At 48.8% G+C, this 17714-nt stretch overlaps 1 protein-coding gene across 5 annotated transcripts in view; it reads left to right on the forward strand.

The window, feature by feature from the left end:
* Positions 1 to 1139: 1139 nt before the first annotated feature.
* Positions 1140 to 17714, forward strand: part of CACNA1A (calcium voltage-gated channel subunit alpha1 A) — a gene marked incomplete at its 5' end in the record, with an annotated part of 237674 nt that continues 221099 nt past the window's right edge. For 2 of the 5 annotated variants that reach the window (XM_082834912.1, XM_082834911.1), the window contains one exon: positions 1140 to 1433. In XM_082834912.1, the coding sequence (XP_082691038.1) occupies positions 1141 to 1433 (293 nt within the window). The remainder of the gene's footprint in view (positions 1434 to 17714) is intronic. The other 3 variants (XM_082834913.1, XM_082834915.1, XM_082834914.1) reach the window with 2 other exon arrangements.

Here is a 17714-nt window from a genome sequence, read left to right on the forward strand (position 1 = left end):
TTCCCCCCACCCCTCCACATCAGTCTTATTTTAGCAAAACCTAGAGGAGAAGGAAGAGGAGGCATTGGGGGGCGGAGGGGGGGGGCGATGGACGCTAGGCATTGCAGCATCCGGGAGCAGCTATTGAGTGGCTAAACGAACGGCGCATACCTCTCTCCCTCTTTCTCTTGGTTTTTTTTTTCCTCCTGTTGGGAATTTTCAGGATTTCATTGCTGCAATTTAACCCCAAGATGAGGCACGGTTGAGCGAAACGCTGCGCGCACACGCACACTCACACTCCTTCGTGAGCAGAAGAGGCAGCCGCTGGTGATTCAGGAAGAAAAAAAAAAAAACAAAACACCCGGACCCTGCGGCTTCAAGACTCCTTAAGAGCCCTTCGGAGCGTTTCCCTCCTCCCTCCCCTTCTTTCCTTAATACTCTTAATTTTAATTTAATTTCATTTATTTGGCTACAGATCTTCCAGCATTTTTTAAGGTCTAGGAACTCAAGCAAAACAGAAAGGGGGATTTTTAAATTTGGGGGGCTGCCTTCCCCCCACCCCCCAGCAAAGACTTGGGTTTTATTTTTATTTTTTTAACAAAAAATGTTTTTAAAGAGCCGGGCGCACTCCTTTTGCAAGATGCCAGCCTGACCCGGACCTCGGAGGAATTTGAAGCTTCCACTGCGTCCTGGGGGGCGTCCTTTGCAAACCGTTCGAGTCTTAAAGGGGGTGTGCGTTTTTTTTTTAACTGTGTTTTTTTTTTTTTTTTTTTCCTTCCGGAGTGGGTGGACTGGGGATTGCCTGGATTCCTTCCTCGGTTATTTTTCGCCTTGCTTCCCTCTCCCCTCCCCCCCTCCCCGGCCCCCGCGCCCCGCCCCCGCACCCTCCTCCAGCCCCTCCTTCTCTGGGGTCAGCCAGGAAGATGTCCCGAGCTGCTATCCCCGGCTGGGGCCGGGCAGCCGCCTTGTGAGCCCCCGACCCGAGGCGCCGAGCCGCCGCCGCCCGATGGGCTGGGCCGTGGAGCGTCTCCGCAGTCGCAGCTCCAGCCGCCGTCTTCACAGCCCCGGCAGCATCAGCATCAGCATCGGCGGCGGCGGCGGCTGCGGCGTCTTCCGCATCGTTCGCCGCAGCGTAACCCGGAGCCCTTTGCTCTTTGCAGAATGGCCCGCTTCGGAGACGAGATGCCGGCCCGCTACGGGGGAGGAGGCTCCGGGGCAGCCGCCGGGGTGGTCGTGGGCGCCGGAGGCGGGCGAGGAGCCGGGGGCAGCCGGCAGGGCGGGCAGCCCGGGGCGCAAAGGATGTACAAGCAATCAATGGCGCAGAGAGCGCGGACCATGGCCCTGTACAACCCCATCCCCGTCCGACAGAACTGCCTCACGGTCAACCGGTCTCTATTCCTCTTCAGCGAGGACAACGTGGTGAGAAAATACGCCAAAAAGATCACCGAATGGCCATATCCTTTGCCCAAACCCCGGCAACTGCGCCTCCCCCTCCTCCCTCGCTTCCCCTCTTCCAGGCTGGGAGAGACCCGGGGGTTGATGGGAGGCGGGGGGGGGGGGGGTGGTCTTCCAGGGGCTGGGAGAGGGGGCACCGGGGAGGAGTGTGGAGCATCTCTCCACCCCGAGCTGGGTTGAGGTACCGTGGAGGCTTGGGGTTGTGGGTGCCGGGGGAGTGGATTCCGCCCAAGGACCGATTTCAGAATGAGGGCTGGGCCCTGGGGTCGTACAGGGGCCTTTAGAGCCAGTTCCGGATGGGTCAGAGTTCTCCCCGAATGAGCGTAGACCAGGCCGAGGCCTGAGCACTCTGCCCAGGGCAGAGGAAGCATGGGGTCCTTGGCTGGGTTTCCTTAGCCGCTCCTCGCCGGAATCCACGGTTGCCTCCAGAGCTGGAGCCCAGTCCCAGCTCTCAGGCCTCTCCACCCCTGCTTGCCCGAGGTTGGGGGCTGCCCTTTCAAGGAGGGTGCCTAGGGGTTCCCAGGGCCAAGAGCCAGTGGGAGAGCATGTGGTCTTCACACTGAGGGGCCAGCACTGACCAGAATTAATATCTCGGGATGGGCCGCTGGCCAGGAAGGGATGGGGGGCATTTTATTATTCCCCATGTCTGCAGGTTCCATTTCCTTCCACCCACTGATTAGGGACCTCATCATCTTCTGAGGTGTAGAAAACATCCCGTTTGCCCCACCTGGGGCCCTGACCTGGAAGACCCAGGATGGGCTACTTCAATAAGAAAGATAGGACAAGAGAAAATGAGGTGCTGGGTCCTTCCTAGGGTGCCGTGTTAGGCCTTGGGTTGGAACCTGCTTCTTCCACCCTAGAGACCCGGGAGGGGACACCAGGAGAGTCAGCATCCATGTGGACATCTTGGGCAGGTAAATGCCTTTTTTTTTTTTTTTTTTGTAAATTAAAGACCCAGAGGAAGAAAGTGGAGTACACATTTTCCTCTGTTGAGATGCTACCAAAATCCGGATCCCCTTGTGTTTCTTTAAATTCGTGCCTGCTTGAAATAAACCTTGAGGAGGGCTTAACATCTGTTGAGATGTAGGGAGGCAAGGATGGGTAATTAGTCGGGCTTTCTAGCAGTTATCTAAGCATGACCCAGATTCCAAGTAGGGGGACGAACCCTGCTTCCCAGGCTGACTGGCCACCGTGCCGTGCCCAAATGTGTTGCTCCTCGGCTCGGTTCCAACTGGCTGCCCTCGGAGTAAAAACGAATGGGGCTGGTTGGGCCCCTGGGCTTCTCTGATGAGCCCCCACCCTTTTTGTGTATGGTTTTGACAGGTATATACTCAACAGGGCTGAGCCCCAGGTGGTCCTGGGCTTGCTTATTTGAGGAACACGTTGGCTGGTGGATTCACTTTTAGGGGGGACCAGAATTGAGCAGGATTTTGGCTACTGGGTCCGGAAACTGTAACAGAGGCCTCTGAGGTTTTGGAGTTTGTGTGGGCAGTCTGCTTCTAGGGTGGTGAAAATTAAGAGGTTCAGCTGCTGTCTTTTTGGAGGGGTGTACCCCTAACCACGATGTCATTTTGATTGGTGCCCAAGGCAGGAGCCAAGTCTTTGCCTCCTAAGTTTCAACCTTGTGATTATCTGTTGAAATGCTCAGGGGTCTTGTAATCACTCTGCCCGTCTCCCCCCAATCCCTGGAGGAGTGGGGGGAGGCATGGAGAACGGCAATGTGTCAACGTGCACAAGATCAGATAACTCAGGGGTGTCCAGGAGGGATTCACTGGGCTGACAGGTTTCCGTGTTGAAAATGGCTTTAGATCGCCTTCTGGAGCCTGGATTTGGAGTCTACTAGGAGGAAAGGAAGAAGGTGGGAATCCTAATGTGTCCTTAGCTCACCCCGGTCCAGCCTGAATCCTGCAGATCAGAGGGCCGTTGGGGAGGGAAGGGATGGCAACAGTCCCTCGGAAGGAGGGATCTTAAGAGAGGGATGCAGGTGAACGGGTAGCACTCAGTCCTTTAGAGGTTTTCTTTGGCTTTCTTGCTCTTGGGAGCTTTGTGGTGAGTTTGTGCATTTTGCTTTTTGTAGCCAGTTTTTGTTCTCTCTTTGGCCTGAGGCAGCAAACACATTCTATAGCCCCACTCTCAAAGGGAAAGCTCTCCATCCCCCGATCTGTCACCAACCAGAGTCATCCAGGACTGAGCTTTCTCTGGGGGGGGAGGTGATGAGAGGGGAGGGGACAGAGAGATGGGGGGCTAGATAAGGGCAATTTGGGCCAATGCAAAGAAATGGAGTGTGGAAACACCAAGGAGTCAGGGCACCAGGGGAGAACGTGGACTTGAGTATCTAAATATTTCTGCCATTAAAAAAAAGTGTTTAAGTACTTATTTAGAACTTTTTCAGGGCCTCTCACTGTCGTGGCCTCTCCCGTTGCGGAGCACAGGCTCCGGACGCGCAGGCTCAGCGGCCATGGCTCACGGGCCCAGCCGCTCCGCGGCATGTGGGATCTTCCCGGACCGGGGCGCGAACCCGCATCCCCTGCATCGGCAGGCGGCCTCTCAACCACGGCGCCACCAGGGAAGCCCTAGAACTTTTAAAATAAAGTCTAATGTATATATATACGCACATGGGAAAGTATATAACTCAAGTCCAGATTAGTTAAGTGAACATTCATGCCACTGGCACCCAGGTCAAGGAAAAGAATGTAACCAGCTCCCCAGAAAGTCCCCTCCTGCCCCCTCCCAGTTACTCCCCCCGATAAGGGCTACCGCTACCCCGACTTCTGACTCCATGGGTTCATTTGGCCTCCTTTTGAGCCTCCTGTAAATGGAGTCAGAGGCCGTGTTCTTTTGTGCCGGGCTTTTTTTTTTTTTTTCTCAACAATCCGTCTGTGAGATGCATCCGTGTCACTGTGGGTCGTTGTGGGTTGTTCCTTCTCATCGCTGTGTGATATTTTATTGTTTGACTCTCCCACAACATACTTCTCCGTTCCACAGTTGAGGGCCATTTGAGTGATCTCCAGATTGTGCATGTCTTTGGTTGAACTTTCTGGGGAGGCGTTTCTCTTGAGTTTATACCTAGGAGTGGAATTGCCACTGCCGTTCTTTGATGTGCATGTCGCGGAACATGTATTTGGAAATGGCATTCACTGAGGGTTGCAGGTGAGTGGGCAAAGCAGGTTCTTCACCGTCACGGGGAGGAGTCAGTCAGTGGCCGTTCCATGAACTTGGCTGTGTGCTCCGAGGGCCTAAGAGTGTTACTTCCAAATGCAGATTCCAGCATGGTACGCTGGTGGAGGGAGGGTGCAACCTTGCATTCCCCATGGTCACAGGCACTTTGCCACTGTGATTCCTTCCCCTTCTGCACCCCACTTTCCTCGGGAGCTCAAGCTTGAAGCCAGCAGTGAGAATTCAGGGGTTCTCATGAATTTCATTTTTCTCTAAGTCAGGAGACCCAAATGGAAATCTTTGATGTTCAGATTTCCATCGGTGCTTTGCACTCTTGAAGGATTCCAGGCAGCAAAGCTGTCTGGATCACACACCTTGGTTCCGTGTTCTCCTCGACTGGAAGTCTGATTTAAATATGGCCGTGACGGCCTCTGACGATGGCTTCTGAAGAGCTCAAATCTGTCAGCTCAATAAGGCGCATCTGTCAACCTTCCTAGAGCCCCCACTTAATGCCGCTTGCTCCTTCTGACGCGCTACCAAGCGCCAATGTGAATGTCATCTTCCCCCAGTCCTGCTGATGCCAGCAGATCTTGCGCTGAGCGTGGTGTAGGAATTTGGGCCGCGGACTCAGGTCTGTGTTATCACGCTCCTTCTCCTGAAGTGCTTGCAGGATTCCGGGCTTTCATACCCTTGTTTTCAGGACTCTTCACAAGAAACCCAGAGTCCCATCACATCAGGTAGCCCGCGGACACTGGCTGATTGGCACTCAACCCCTCACTCACCTCATCAGAGTCTCGGCCCACCCTGAAAATTAGCTTGTGCTAGAAGGGCAGGAAAGAATGACTGTATAATTCTTCTACTAGATCAGCGTGGCAGGTACTTCCAGAACGGCAAAACTCTGGGAAGTAGGAATTAGCATGGTTTTTTTCCCTTGGGTTCCCCCCCCCACCGCCCGCCGCTGCAAAGGTGCGATTCCTCCTCCGCAATCCCCAAATCTAAAAACCTCTGAAAACCGAAAGATCAGCTCATGTAGGGGTTAAAAAACTACCTTGAACTGATGCAAATTTATATGCTTAATTTACAGTCTTAAATTTATCCCACGTGGTGTGCATTTTGGTGTATTTCACTGAGGAAACGGTAGATATGCTTGAGCATGGGGTGCTGCTCCGGCAGACCCAGTGGGAGTGTTACGTATACATGGTAGCACTTTGCAAACTTTCCCGAGTGTGAGGATTGCCTTGTTAAAATGATGACTCTGGTCCAGCAGGTTTGGGGTGGGGTCTGGGATTCTGCTTTTCCAACAAGTCTCTAAGGATTGCCCATGCTGCTAGTACATGAGTTACACTTGGAGTATCCAGGTCACATCATAGATGCATCCTGTTATCTTTTTTTTCCTTTTTCTCAAAGACCGGGTTTATTGCGGTATAAATTACTTCCAGCAAAATTCACCCTTTTAAGCGTAAAGTTCTCAGAGTTTGACAGATGCATGCAGGCATGTAGCCACCACCCAAATCAAAATGTGGAACAGTTCCATTACCCCACAATATCCCCTAGTGACCATTTGAGTCAGCACTCCCCTACCCAAGTGCCTTGCAAGCACTGATCTGTTCTCCATCCTTATAGTTTTGCCTTTTCTAGGAGGTCGTATACATAGAATCGTATCGTATGTAGTCTTCGGATTCTGGCTTCTTTCACGCAGCCTTTGAGATCCATTCATGTGGCTGTGTGTGTATCGGTAGCTCATTCTTTTGAGAGCTGAGTAATATTCTATGGGACGCCTGGACTGGAGACCGTTCATCCATTTCCCAGGAGATTTGGGGCGTTTCCAGGTTGGGCGATTATGAATAGAGCTGAGGTAAACATTGGTGGATGGATTTTAGTGGGAACTTTGGGAACGTACATTTTATTTCTCTTAGGGAAATAAATACCCAGGAGTAGGATTGCTGGGTTATGTGGTAAGTATGTGTTTATAAGAGACCGCCAAACTGTTTTCCAAAATGGTTGTGCCATTTTACATTCCCATCCCTGTGATCCCTTTAAAAACACCAAGTTCTGGGCTTCCCTGGTGGCTCAGTGGTTGAGAGTCCGCCTGCCGTTGCAGGGGACACGGGTTCGTGCCCCGGTCCGGGAGGATCCCACATGCCGCGGAGCGGCTGGGCCCGTGAGCCATGGCCGCTGAGCCTGCGCGTCCGGAGCCTGTGCTCCGCAACGGGAGAGGCCACAACAGTGAGAGGCCCGCGTAGCGCAAAAAAAAAACAAAAAAAACCCCACCAAGTTCTAAGCTCCAGAGCACGTCTGGCCTCGAGGGTTTAGCATAAAGGATTGTGGATGTGTAGAAAGTAGAGGAAGTGGTAGCCTTAAGTGCCAGTCAGAGAAATGAGAAAGGGTGAGGATGTCATTTGTAGCTCTGTTCCTGCCCTGGTTTGAGGTCTAGCAAGGGAGCGGGGTCTCCAGTGTGGGAGAAGGGGGTCTCTGGTTGGGGGGGTGCTTTGGTCCTGCCACTTGGCAGTGAAAAGCAAGCTCCCCGAGGCCATGAGACCTATATCCATCATGCTACCCACCACTGCCACCCCATCACGCCTGGCGCACAGTAGGCACTTCATTAACGTTTGCCCAGTGAGCGACAAAAGTGCTTCTTTTCACCTAGTTGCCAAATCTTCGAGATCTGACTCACCTATGTACCCATGTTTTAGCTTTTCAGTGGGTTTTAGGTGTGGATCTTGGAGTGACAGGAGGGGTGTGTGTGCATCAGGGTATCAGACCAAAGGAGGTCTCTGAAATGTTAGTGCTTGAGAAATTGGGGAGCAGTGGTTCCTTGAGAGTGGAGTCTTCCCTCAGGGGATTTTGGGGGGACATCTGTTGGGTACTTGGGAATTAGGTACACACAGCCCCCATTGTCTCCCCAGTAACAAGCACACAACATGCACTCCTCCAACAATGGAAGACGCCACCAGGAAGGTGGATTCAATCCAGAGGTGGTCAGGACCCTGAAGCCCCTCCGTTAGTCCGTTTCTGGGGATGCTAACTCAGCTCCTCAGGAGGGGTCCAGGTGGTGCTGTGAAATACAACAGGGAGGTGAGGGAAAGCACCCTGAACTTTGGGTCAGCCAGGCCCAGGTTCGAATGGCCCACCCTAGCCAGGCTGCCTTGGGCATCAGAGCCTCAGTTTCCTCATGCACGTGATGAAGACGTTGCTTCTGATATAGCATGTTCCTCGGAGGACTCTGGAGGAGGTCACGTGGGGTCATGCATGAGAAATGCCCAGCACAGTGTCCGGCATGGAGAAAACTCCAAAACGCGTGAACCATAATATTGGAGAGCACTTTTCGCTCGTTATGTTCCTTTTTGGAAACTTTGACTAGAAACCGGGCTCTCTGGGTAGGAGTGGGAACAAAGGGCCCCTCAGTTGACTGGCCAGTTTGGATTTATTAATCTGAGTGTGGCACTCTTGTTGTTTTTTTTTTAAACATTCACAGAATATTTTTTTAAATTAATTAATTTACTTTTTTAATTTATTTTTGGCTGTGTTGGGTCTTCGTTTCTGTGCGAGGGCTTTCTCTAGTTGCGGCGAGCGGGGGCCACTCTTCATCGCGGCGCGCGGGCCTCTCCCTGTCGCGGCCTCTCCCGTTGCGGAGCACAGGCTCCGGACGCGCAGGCTCAGCGATCATGGCTCACGGGCCCAGCCGCTCCGCGGCATGTGGGATCTTCCCGGACCGGGGCACGAACCCGCGTCCCCTGCATTGGCAGGCGGATTCTTAACCACTGCGCCACCAGAGGAGCCCCACTCTTGTTTTTTTAATTGAAATATTTGATTTACAACGTTGTCTTAGTTTCAGGTGTACAGCAAAGTGATTCAGTTATACATATACACATATATATTCTTTTTTCAGAGTCTTTTTCCTTATAAGTTATTATAAAATATTGAGTAGAGTTCCCTGTGCTATACAGTAGGTCCTTGTTGTTTATCTATTTTGTATATAGTAGTGTGTTTATGTGAATCCCAACCTCCTGATTTATCCCTCCCCCCCTTTCCCCTTTGGTAACCCATTTGCATTCTCTTTTCTCTCTGGAAGCTTTAAGGGAGGAAAAATGTATGCCCACTTGACCTATTTTTCTGTTCTCTTCGGTCTGAGATAAAATTGTCTTCCTCTCCCTTGATCCCTTCCTCTGTGGGTGACAAGGTAAGGGAGTTTTAAAATGTATAATTAGCTTCCCTGCCCACCGCCCCCCACCCCCATCTCCTTCTTCTGAGCCAAAGGGTCCAGCCCAGGATGGAGGCTGCAGGCTTAGGACAGCTGCTGTGGCCGCCCCAGGTGACTCCTGAGAGTTTAACAATAGAACCCTGCTCAGCTTTGGGGTTAGAATGCATCCCCCTCTTCCCCCAGTTTCTGTCTTCTTTCTCCCCTCTCCCTCACTTCCTGGGAGAATAGAGAAGGCAAGGAACATTCCAGGAGAGGGATCCAGGTGGGTGGGCTCAGCAACTTATGTTTCAAAACCCACTGGGCTTTAGTCCTTGTCTGGGTAGGGTGACCAGATGTCCCAGTTTGCCTGGGACTGTCCTGGTTTTAGCATCTTGAAAAATCCAGCAGTTCTGGGCAAACAAGGAAGTTGGTGACCCTACTGGTGAGTTCTTAACACTCCAGAGATGAAGGGAGCCAGAGATGGTGCCAATGCCCAGGAAAGGAGAAGATAGGTAGCTTTTTGCCTCTGAAAAGCTGAGAGTTTATCTTGGAATGAATTGTGCTTTTGGAAGCTGCTTATTTAAGGCAGCTAATGCGAGAGAGATCCCGGCTCTGAAGCGCGAAATTCCAGAGTTAAATACGGATCAAGTTTTGTCGTCTCTCTTGGGTCAGAAGCGGCTTTATCTTCTTTTCAGCCTGGGAGCATTTTTGGGTCTTCCTTTAAGGTGTTCCCTGCTCAGGTTGGACCTGGAACTTGGGATTAGCAGCCCTCCCCCCATAACACTATTTAGGAGGCCCGCCCCCCCACCTCCCGGGAGCAATGAGGGAAACTCAGTTTCGTCACCCACCTGCCAGTAAATAATAATCACACTGTTAAGTTCTGTTCTCATTTTAGGCCTGTGCGTAAAATATTATATAATTTTAAACCAATTTTAAAAGTATTTTTATAAAGCGGCGTTTGCAGGAGGGCTAAGTCTGATCTTAAGAATCAATGAACATATTCGTCTTAAATGAGACATTGGTATAGACCTAGAACTTGCTCTGTGTGGGGTTACACAGTTTCTGACCTGCCATATTCTTTTATCTCATTGACCTTTATTACTTCCTTTATTAAGAATAATGGGCATGGGCACCTCTGCTGACCTTCACTTTCTGCTATGAAATGTTTGTGGCGTCCGTGGAGGGATGCGCTTGTCTGACCAAGAGCACCAGGGGTGGAGGCTAAAAAGGAGGAGAAGAGGTGAGGAGGGGAAGTAATATAGGGTGGAGATGAAGCAAAAGGCTTGGGGGGCAGGGAACCCTGGTTGCAAATCTCAGCTCTAGCTCCCAGTAGCTGTGCTCAGTCTCTTCATCTGTAAAATGGGCATAGTAGTCCTCCATCCAGGGAATTGGAGGATGAAAAGATACTGAAAGCATGGGGTGTATATGATCACTCTGTAAAACGTATAAGAATGGGGGAAAAAATAGTATCCGAATGGACAGACTGTATACTCCCATGCGGCAAGGGCTGGGTCGGTTGTGGTGACCACTCTGGCCCTGTGCTTGGCACCTACAGTGGCTGAATAGATCATTGTGGGGTGTTTTCTTTCACCTCAGGTTAACAGCCAATTGCTTTCATCCTGTTCTGCGTTTACAGCACACTCTCAATATCATCTCTCCTTTTCCTTATTTTTCCTTATTTATTTTACTACTATATGGAAACACTGGTAGACCCGCCCCCGAAGTCAAGAGCTAGAACAGTGGTCCTCAAAGTGTGGTCCCCAGCCCGGCAGGGTCAGCATCACCTGCTCTAGGGCAGAGATGCTTGCACTTGGCGTGCACCCGTGTCCCCTGGAGGGCTGTTGAAACACTGGCAGCTGGGCTTCGCCCCCCAGAGTTTCTGATTCAGGGGGTTTAGGGTGGAACCTAAGAATCTGCATTTCTAACAAGTTCCCAGATGCTGCTGATGCTGCTGGTTTGGGGAGAACCCTGAACTGGAACATGATCAATAACTTACCTCTGCCTGTAGCCTCCCACCCTGCCTTTGCTTCCTGCCCCTCCCCCACTTCACTCCCCCAAAGGCAACCACTCACCCTTGGATTGTGTGTGTCTTATTCTCTTTCTTTCTTTCTTTTTAAAAAAGCTTTACCACATATTTAAATATGCCTTAACGCTGTAAGTTTCACCTTCGTGGTTTCTGAGCTTTTTAGCCTTCTGGAACTTGCACTGGCTTTTTTTCACTCAACTGTATATTTCTAAGATTCTTCTCTCTTATTTGAGTATAGCTGTAGGCTATTTACTTTTCTCTGTATAATATTGTATTCTGTGATGATACAACAATTTATCCGCTTTCCTGGGTGATGGACATTTGGGATGTTTCCAGGTTTCTTGTTTTTTTTTGCTATTATGAACGGTGCTGCAGGACTGAATAAATAATTTTTGAATGAATGAATTCAAGGTGTTAATTTTAGTCTGTGTACTTGGGAATGTCGCTTCAGCTAGAATCAGCTGAGATTCATCAGCATTTCTGGAACACCAGCCATCTGACAGGCACTGGCTAAGCCATTTCACAGTCTATACCCATTATTCTAAGGGCTGGGTCAGCCAGGAAGCCCCTGTTCTTCCTTGTCTTCTGAAAGTCAGCCTGTGTTTTAGGCATTGGCAGTTGCTACAGTAGTAGAGAAGCAGCAGGGCTGAGTTGAGAGCATGGACTCTGGAGCCAGTGGGCTGGGGTTCAAATCCCAACTCTGCTAGTCACTAGCCATGTGACCTTGCTCAAGTCATTTAAGCGTTCTGTGCCTCAGTTTCCCAGTTTGTCCGCTGGGGATTCTAACAGCACCTATCTTGGAAGATTAAATTAGTTAATACATGTTATGCTTAGAAAATAGTGCCTGGAACTTAGCACTATATGTGTCTATATGTAAATGGATTGATGTATCAACGGATACATGGATGGATCAATGGGTGGAAAGAAGAAAGGGGGGGCTTATTTGGGTGACCTCTCTGACCCAGTGCTTGGAATAGTGCGTGACACATAGTAGGTTCTACGTAGTATTAGTTATTATTCTTCTGCCTTTTCTTGCCAAGACTCTCAACTCCCTTGACCTCTGTTATTCTCTGGCATCTATCTTGTTAACCCGTTCTCCTGGATGATAAACTAAACCACCATCGCTCCAATGTATAATCCAAGGGGAAAACAATCACGGGGTCATGTTGACTGTAGATACTAGAATTCCATGATTCCAAGGCCCAGGCAAAATTTTCCTCATCTCAGAAATCCTTGTCTATCTTTCTAATCAACTTCCTCTCCCATCCTCTACATCCCACTGCCAGGTTCTCTCCAGTGCCAACCTCTTTCCAGTCTGCCCACAGCTCCCCCTTCCTCTAACCATACCCTACTTTCTAGCCTTGATTTAAGAGCACCATCTTTGAAGACATCAAAGACTTCAAACCAGTGAGGATAGGCTGGCTTCTGTGCAGTTCCAGCAAGGACTTGGAGCATTTGGGTCTTGCATAAATGGGAAGAGTTAGAAATGTTTGTGGATTTGAATTCTTTTTGGAAGAGTTGTTAGAATGTAAAATTTTAAGTTTGGCCTGTTCCTAATCACAGTGGAGTCTTTTAAGTTAAGGATCATCAATTGATATTTGTGGTTTAGAGAAGAGAAGCATCTCCTGCGGTTAGTGTTGAATGCATGGGTGGATGGAAAGATCTGCAGATGGTTGCACAGTTGGACAAATAGGTGAATAGGCTAGGTGGGATGAAGGAAGGCAGGATGGATGGATGAGAGAAAGAAAAGATGGACATATTGGATGGATGGGTGATTGGGTGGGTTATAGGTGGGTGGATAAGTGTTGATTGGTGGGTGACTAGATGAGTGGTGGACGGATGGATGATGAAAGAAAGAAAAGATGGATGGGTGAACACATGAGTGGATGAGTAGATGGCAGATGACTGACTGGACTGGATTGACAGGTAAAAAGATGGATGGGTGGATGAATGGATGGATGGATGTTAGATATAAGGGTGTATGGAAGGGTGAGTGTCCATTTCTCAGTCTCTCTGATATTTGGTGTTCTTATGGGCTTGGGAATGACCAAGTCCCTCCACTTACCGTCCTCAATGTCAGATGAATCTTACATGCTTTGTGAAAAGCAATAAGATGTATGCTTATGTCTTACTCTCTACTTAGAAAGCTCCTTGAGGGTAGGGAACAGTGATTTACCTTCCTCACATTCCCCACCAGTTCCCACACTATATCATGCATGAGTGTTTGTTAATTGAGTAGTGATGAGGAAAGTAAACAGTGTTCTTCACAAAGACTATTAAAATTCTGGAAACACTCTGGTTTTGTTTATTTCAGCACTGGGACTAAAAGTGGAATTCCTTGGATTTTGCTTCATTGGTGAAGAGTGGTGGGCTAGTGGAATATCTCTCTTACAAGTAGGTTGGGTAAATGTCCCAGATGCTTACTCACTGCCAGAGAGTGCAGATGATGGATGTACCAGGTTCTACAAGGCCCCTCATGATCTAGTCCCTGTTTTGTCTTTGATCTCATCTCTTCCATTCTCTACCCCTTCCACTCTATCTCAGCCCCACTGGCCCTTTCTGCCCACAGCTAGCTCATTTGCATCTGTAGGCATCTGTGCTGGCTCTTCCCTCTACTTGCATCACTGTTTCTCCAGGTCTCCCCATGGCTGATTCCTTCTCTTCATTTACGTCTCAGCCCAAAAGTCACATCCTCCAAGAGGCCTATCCTCTTCATTTGTTGAACACCTGAAATACAAAGAAGAACATAAAATATATGTATACTCTCCTATCCAGAGAGAATCTCTGGTGACATTTTTTTTTTAATTTTGTTTTTTTTTTGGCTGCATTGGGTCTTCGTTGCTGCACATGGCTTTCTCTAGTTGCAGTAAGTGGGGCTACTCTTCTTTGCGGTGCACAGACTTCCCATTGTGGTGGCTTCTCTTGTTGCGGAGCATGGGCTCTAGGTGTGTAGGCTTCAATAGTTGTGGCTCGCAGGCTCAGTAGTTGTGGCACACAGGCTTAGTTGCTCCACGGCATGTGGAATCTTCCCGGACCAGGGATTGAACCCGTGTCCCCTGCATTGGCAGGCAGATTCTTAACCACTGAGCCACCAGGGAAGTCCCTGGTGACATTTCATGGTTACATTCCATACATTTTTATGGATATAAGCTTTTCTGAACACATTTCCATGCCACTAGATATCCTTGGACAGCAACATCAGGGCTGCCATGTACAGTTGTACAGAGTACACACTGCACAAGGGTATTGTATCTCATATCATAGGCATCATAGAGCTGTACATTTATTATTTCAATTTCTCAGATGATGAAAGCTTCAGTATCTTGTTCTAGCAAAATGAAGATATTATGACAATTTTTTGACAGATGGACCTAACAACTTGAAAAAGGGGAGTCATTTAAATTCACACAGTGGTGCTGTATGGGTTGGCAGCAACCCCAGAAAAGACTGTTGTTAATATCTGATGACATTCCACTTTATGGAGATATCATACTTCTTGTAATCATCCCCAGTCGTTTGTTTTGCTTGTAAACAACAGCGCTACAAACATCTTTGTGCATAAATCTCTGTCCAAGGTGCTGATTATTTTCAAAATAAAATTCTGGTCTAGAGATGTCACTCAAGTCTTAAAAGTGTTGCCACCACTTTCCTTGAATATGTAAAAGAGATTTTGAGACCAAGTGACTTGAAATTTAGGAAGCTGAGGAGGAGTATGGAAAGAACAGTTGATTGGTTTGGAATTTTTCCTAGGCTGCATGTAAAACAGTGTTTTTGAACAGGGGGTGATTTTTGCCTTCCAGGGGACTTTTGGTAATGTCTGGAGATACTTTGGGTTGTCACGAATGTGGAGGGTGGGGTGCTACTGGTACTTAGCAGACAGAAGCCACGGATGTGCTGAGCATCCTAAAATGCACAGGACAGCACCCTCATCCCACCCCCAATAAACAATTATCCAACCCAACATGTCAATATTGCTGAAATGAGAAATCCTGATGTAAAAGACATCACGGATTCCTTGGAGGAGAGTGGGTGGATTTAGAGTTTGGGGGTTACTTAAATTTTACTTACAGTTTCTCTTCCTATCTGGGTGTCTAAGCCAGCTTTCTCTGAACTTTAGATCCCACACTATCAGCAACAGGCTTGCTACTGACAGATTCGTTGATGTAAATATAGATGAGTATATAGAAGGAAATCTCAGCTGGAAAATGTTGGAATGAAAGCTGCTGCAACCTCCCTTTCTCCCTCCTTCTCCTTCTGTTGCCCAGTTTTTAAATCGTGTCTCACTTTCTTTGGGCTCCTGGCATGGTGAGTACTGCTGGTGGAGACAGTGGTTCTCTGTTCCTTTAGTGTCCACACCCAAGGTTGGCCTTGGGCATGTCCAGGACACCACTGAGACAGATTAGCTTAGAGATGTGAAGGGGGAAAGGAGTGCATTCTGATAAGTTCATTCATTCATAAATGTTAACTGAGCACCTACTATGTGCCAGGTGAGTGAGGGGAGAGGAGGGAAGGAAGGTGACAAGGGTAGATTGTGTGGGCCACAGTGAAGATTTTTACGCCAAAGGAAATGGCATCATCATTCCCATTTTCCACCTGGCACACCTATACTTTGTTTTCTATAAGAAAATAGCGCCCTTTGTGTCTACACAATGTTTTGAGGGCTGCTGGTTTTCCTCTGATACTAGCTACACTGCAGTGAACTCCGCTGTGTTGATGTCTTTACACACGCCTGTGACTGTTTCCTTAGGACAGATTCCTGGAGGTGGCACATCTGGGTCATATGTCAGGCTTTGGGGCCAGGCTGCAAGGAACAGTTAGTCTGTGCCTTTTCAAACTCCGAGGTCCCATTTCCCTGATTATGTGGCCCAACTAGATTGCCCTTGATTTTATATCTTCACCAATCAGGTAAGTGAAAAGTGGAATCTATTTGTGGTGCCATGTGCATTTCTTCAGTTCCCAAAGATGCAGAGCATTTTTCAAATCCATACGGGCTATCTGTGTTTCCTTCATGATGTCCCTGGTCACACCCTTGGCTCTGTTTTCTCTAGGGATATTCTTCATAGATATCTTTCGGGGAGGTTGCACCAGGTTCTATAGACACTGAGGGGTTCTGTTGCTCTGTGTTGTGTTCGAAGCAGTATAGTGGTTAAGAGGGAGGGCTGTAGAACCAGACTACCTGGGTTCAAATCCCAGCTCTGTTTCTTTCCAGCCGCATCATCTTGGGCAAGTCACTTCACCTCCCGGTCCTCAGTTTCCTCATCTGTAAAATGGGCATAAAATGAGTTCCTGCCTCGTGGGGTTGTCAGAAGGCTCAAGCAGCACTCAGAACAGTGCCTGGCACACAGTGGGTCATAAATAAGAATTTGCCCTCATTATTGTTATGGGCTAGGCATTAGTTTCCTCTCTCCTCCATACAATAGTGTGTGTGTTTCTGTATGCCTTTGTTGGTGCACCTTTTATTTCAGGGTGCAATAGCCACCACGTGATGAAGAGTTAGCTCTCCAAGAATCAGTGCCACCATGGCTCTTTTAACTGACCAAAAGGGATCTCCCGCGCTTCCCCCGCAAAAAAAGCAACTGGACCATTTTTCACATTCACAATGGGTTTCCTTTCCTTGGCCCCCGTGCTTGTTCATGTCTGAGATTTCACTAGCTCTCCAGTAAAGATGAAGTGTCACATCCCAAGAGAAAATGGAAACGGACTGCCTTTTCAAATCGAGTTAGTAGCTCCTCTTTATGGAGAGCTTATGAGCCCTCAGGCTCTTTGATTTAATCTTAATATCAGTCCCAAGGGCTCAGTGGGTTTATTTTTGCCCCCACTTGACAGATGTTCACACTGAGGCTCAGAGAGTAAAGTCACTTGCCAAGGTCACACATCTATCATATGGGGAAACTTCATGGGACAGGTAATGGCATGGCAGGAACAAAGGCCCAGAGAGGCAGATGCTCAGGTCCTGCCTGGGAAAACATCTGTGCTCCAGAGAGGTTGGCATGCCTGTGGGAAGAGATGGTACAAAGGAATAGTTAAGGGACAGAGTGAAGGGACGTTGAGGTCAGCCAGCACTAGGTTCCTCTCTGACAGTGATGTTGCCTTTGGGAAGTAACTTAACTTCAGTGATCCTCAATTTCTTCATCTTTACAATGGGCAGAATAATATTTTCCACCCAGAGATGCTGTAAGGATGAAATCAATGGTGAATGACAAAAATCATGCTCGGCACACAGTAAATGCTCGACAGGTAGCTGAAGGTCTTTGTTTTCTCCTTAGTACAGGCACTGGGACACAAACACAGACAGACACAGACCCCTGCCCTGGTGTGGCTAACATTCTAGCTGGGGAGACAGACCAAGGACCAGTTAAAGGATACAGTTGGTGTGGTTAAGTGCTGTGGTGCAAACATAAAGCAGGGATAGGAGATACAACAGGGTGGTGGAGACAGAGGGTGTTGGCGCTGAGAAGCTGAGCTAGGAGGAGACCTGGGGAGAGGTGTGGGCTTGAGTTGGGTCACTCTGGGGAAGCACAGAAGTGAAGAGCAGCTGTAGTGAGGCTGGAGGTACTTTCATAGAGGACTCTTTCTAGAGAGTGAAAGGGGTAGTTTGGGGAGACCCAAGGTAGGGCTGCTGAAGGGGACCGGTGAAGTTTCCAAGCAGGTTAGCGATGCTAAAAGAGAAAAAAAAAAAAAAAGGAAGAATGGAGTAGAACCAACTTCCTTGCTCCTCAAGATGTCTTCTCATCCTTTATCCCTTTGGGTCACTTAAAGATATAAGCAAAGGGACCGAGCTCAGGGTTATTTTCAAGACTCTAGGTTATTTATTAAAGTTCGAGGCTATCATTTGTTCTAACCTGTTGAATGTCTTGTGCCTTTCTTCCCTGGGAGGTTGTCTAGACCTGCTATGCCCAGTAAGGTAGCCACTAGCCA

This window comes from Leucopleurus acutus (genome assembly GCF_964270905.1).
Source record: "Leucopleurus acutus genome assembly, chromosome: 3".
Lineage (NCBI taxonomy): Eukaryota > Metazoa > Chordata > Mammalia > Artiodactyla > Delphinidae > Leucopleurus > Leucopleurus acutus.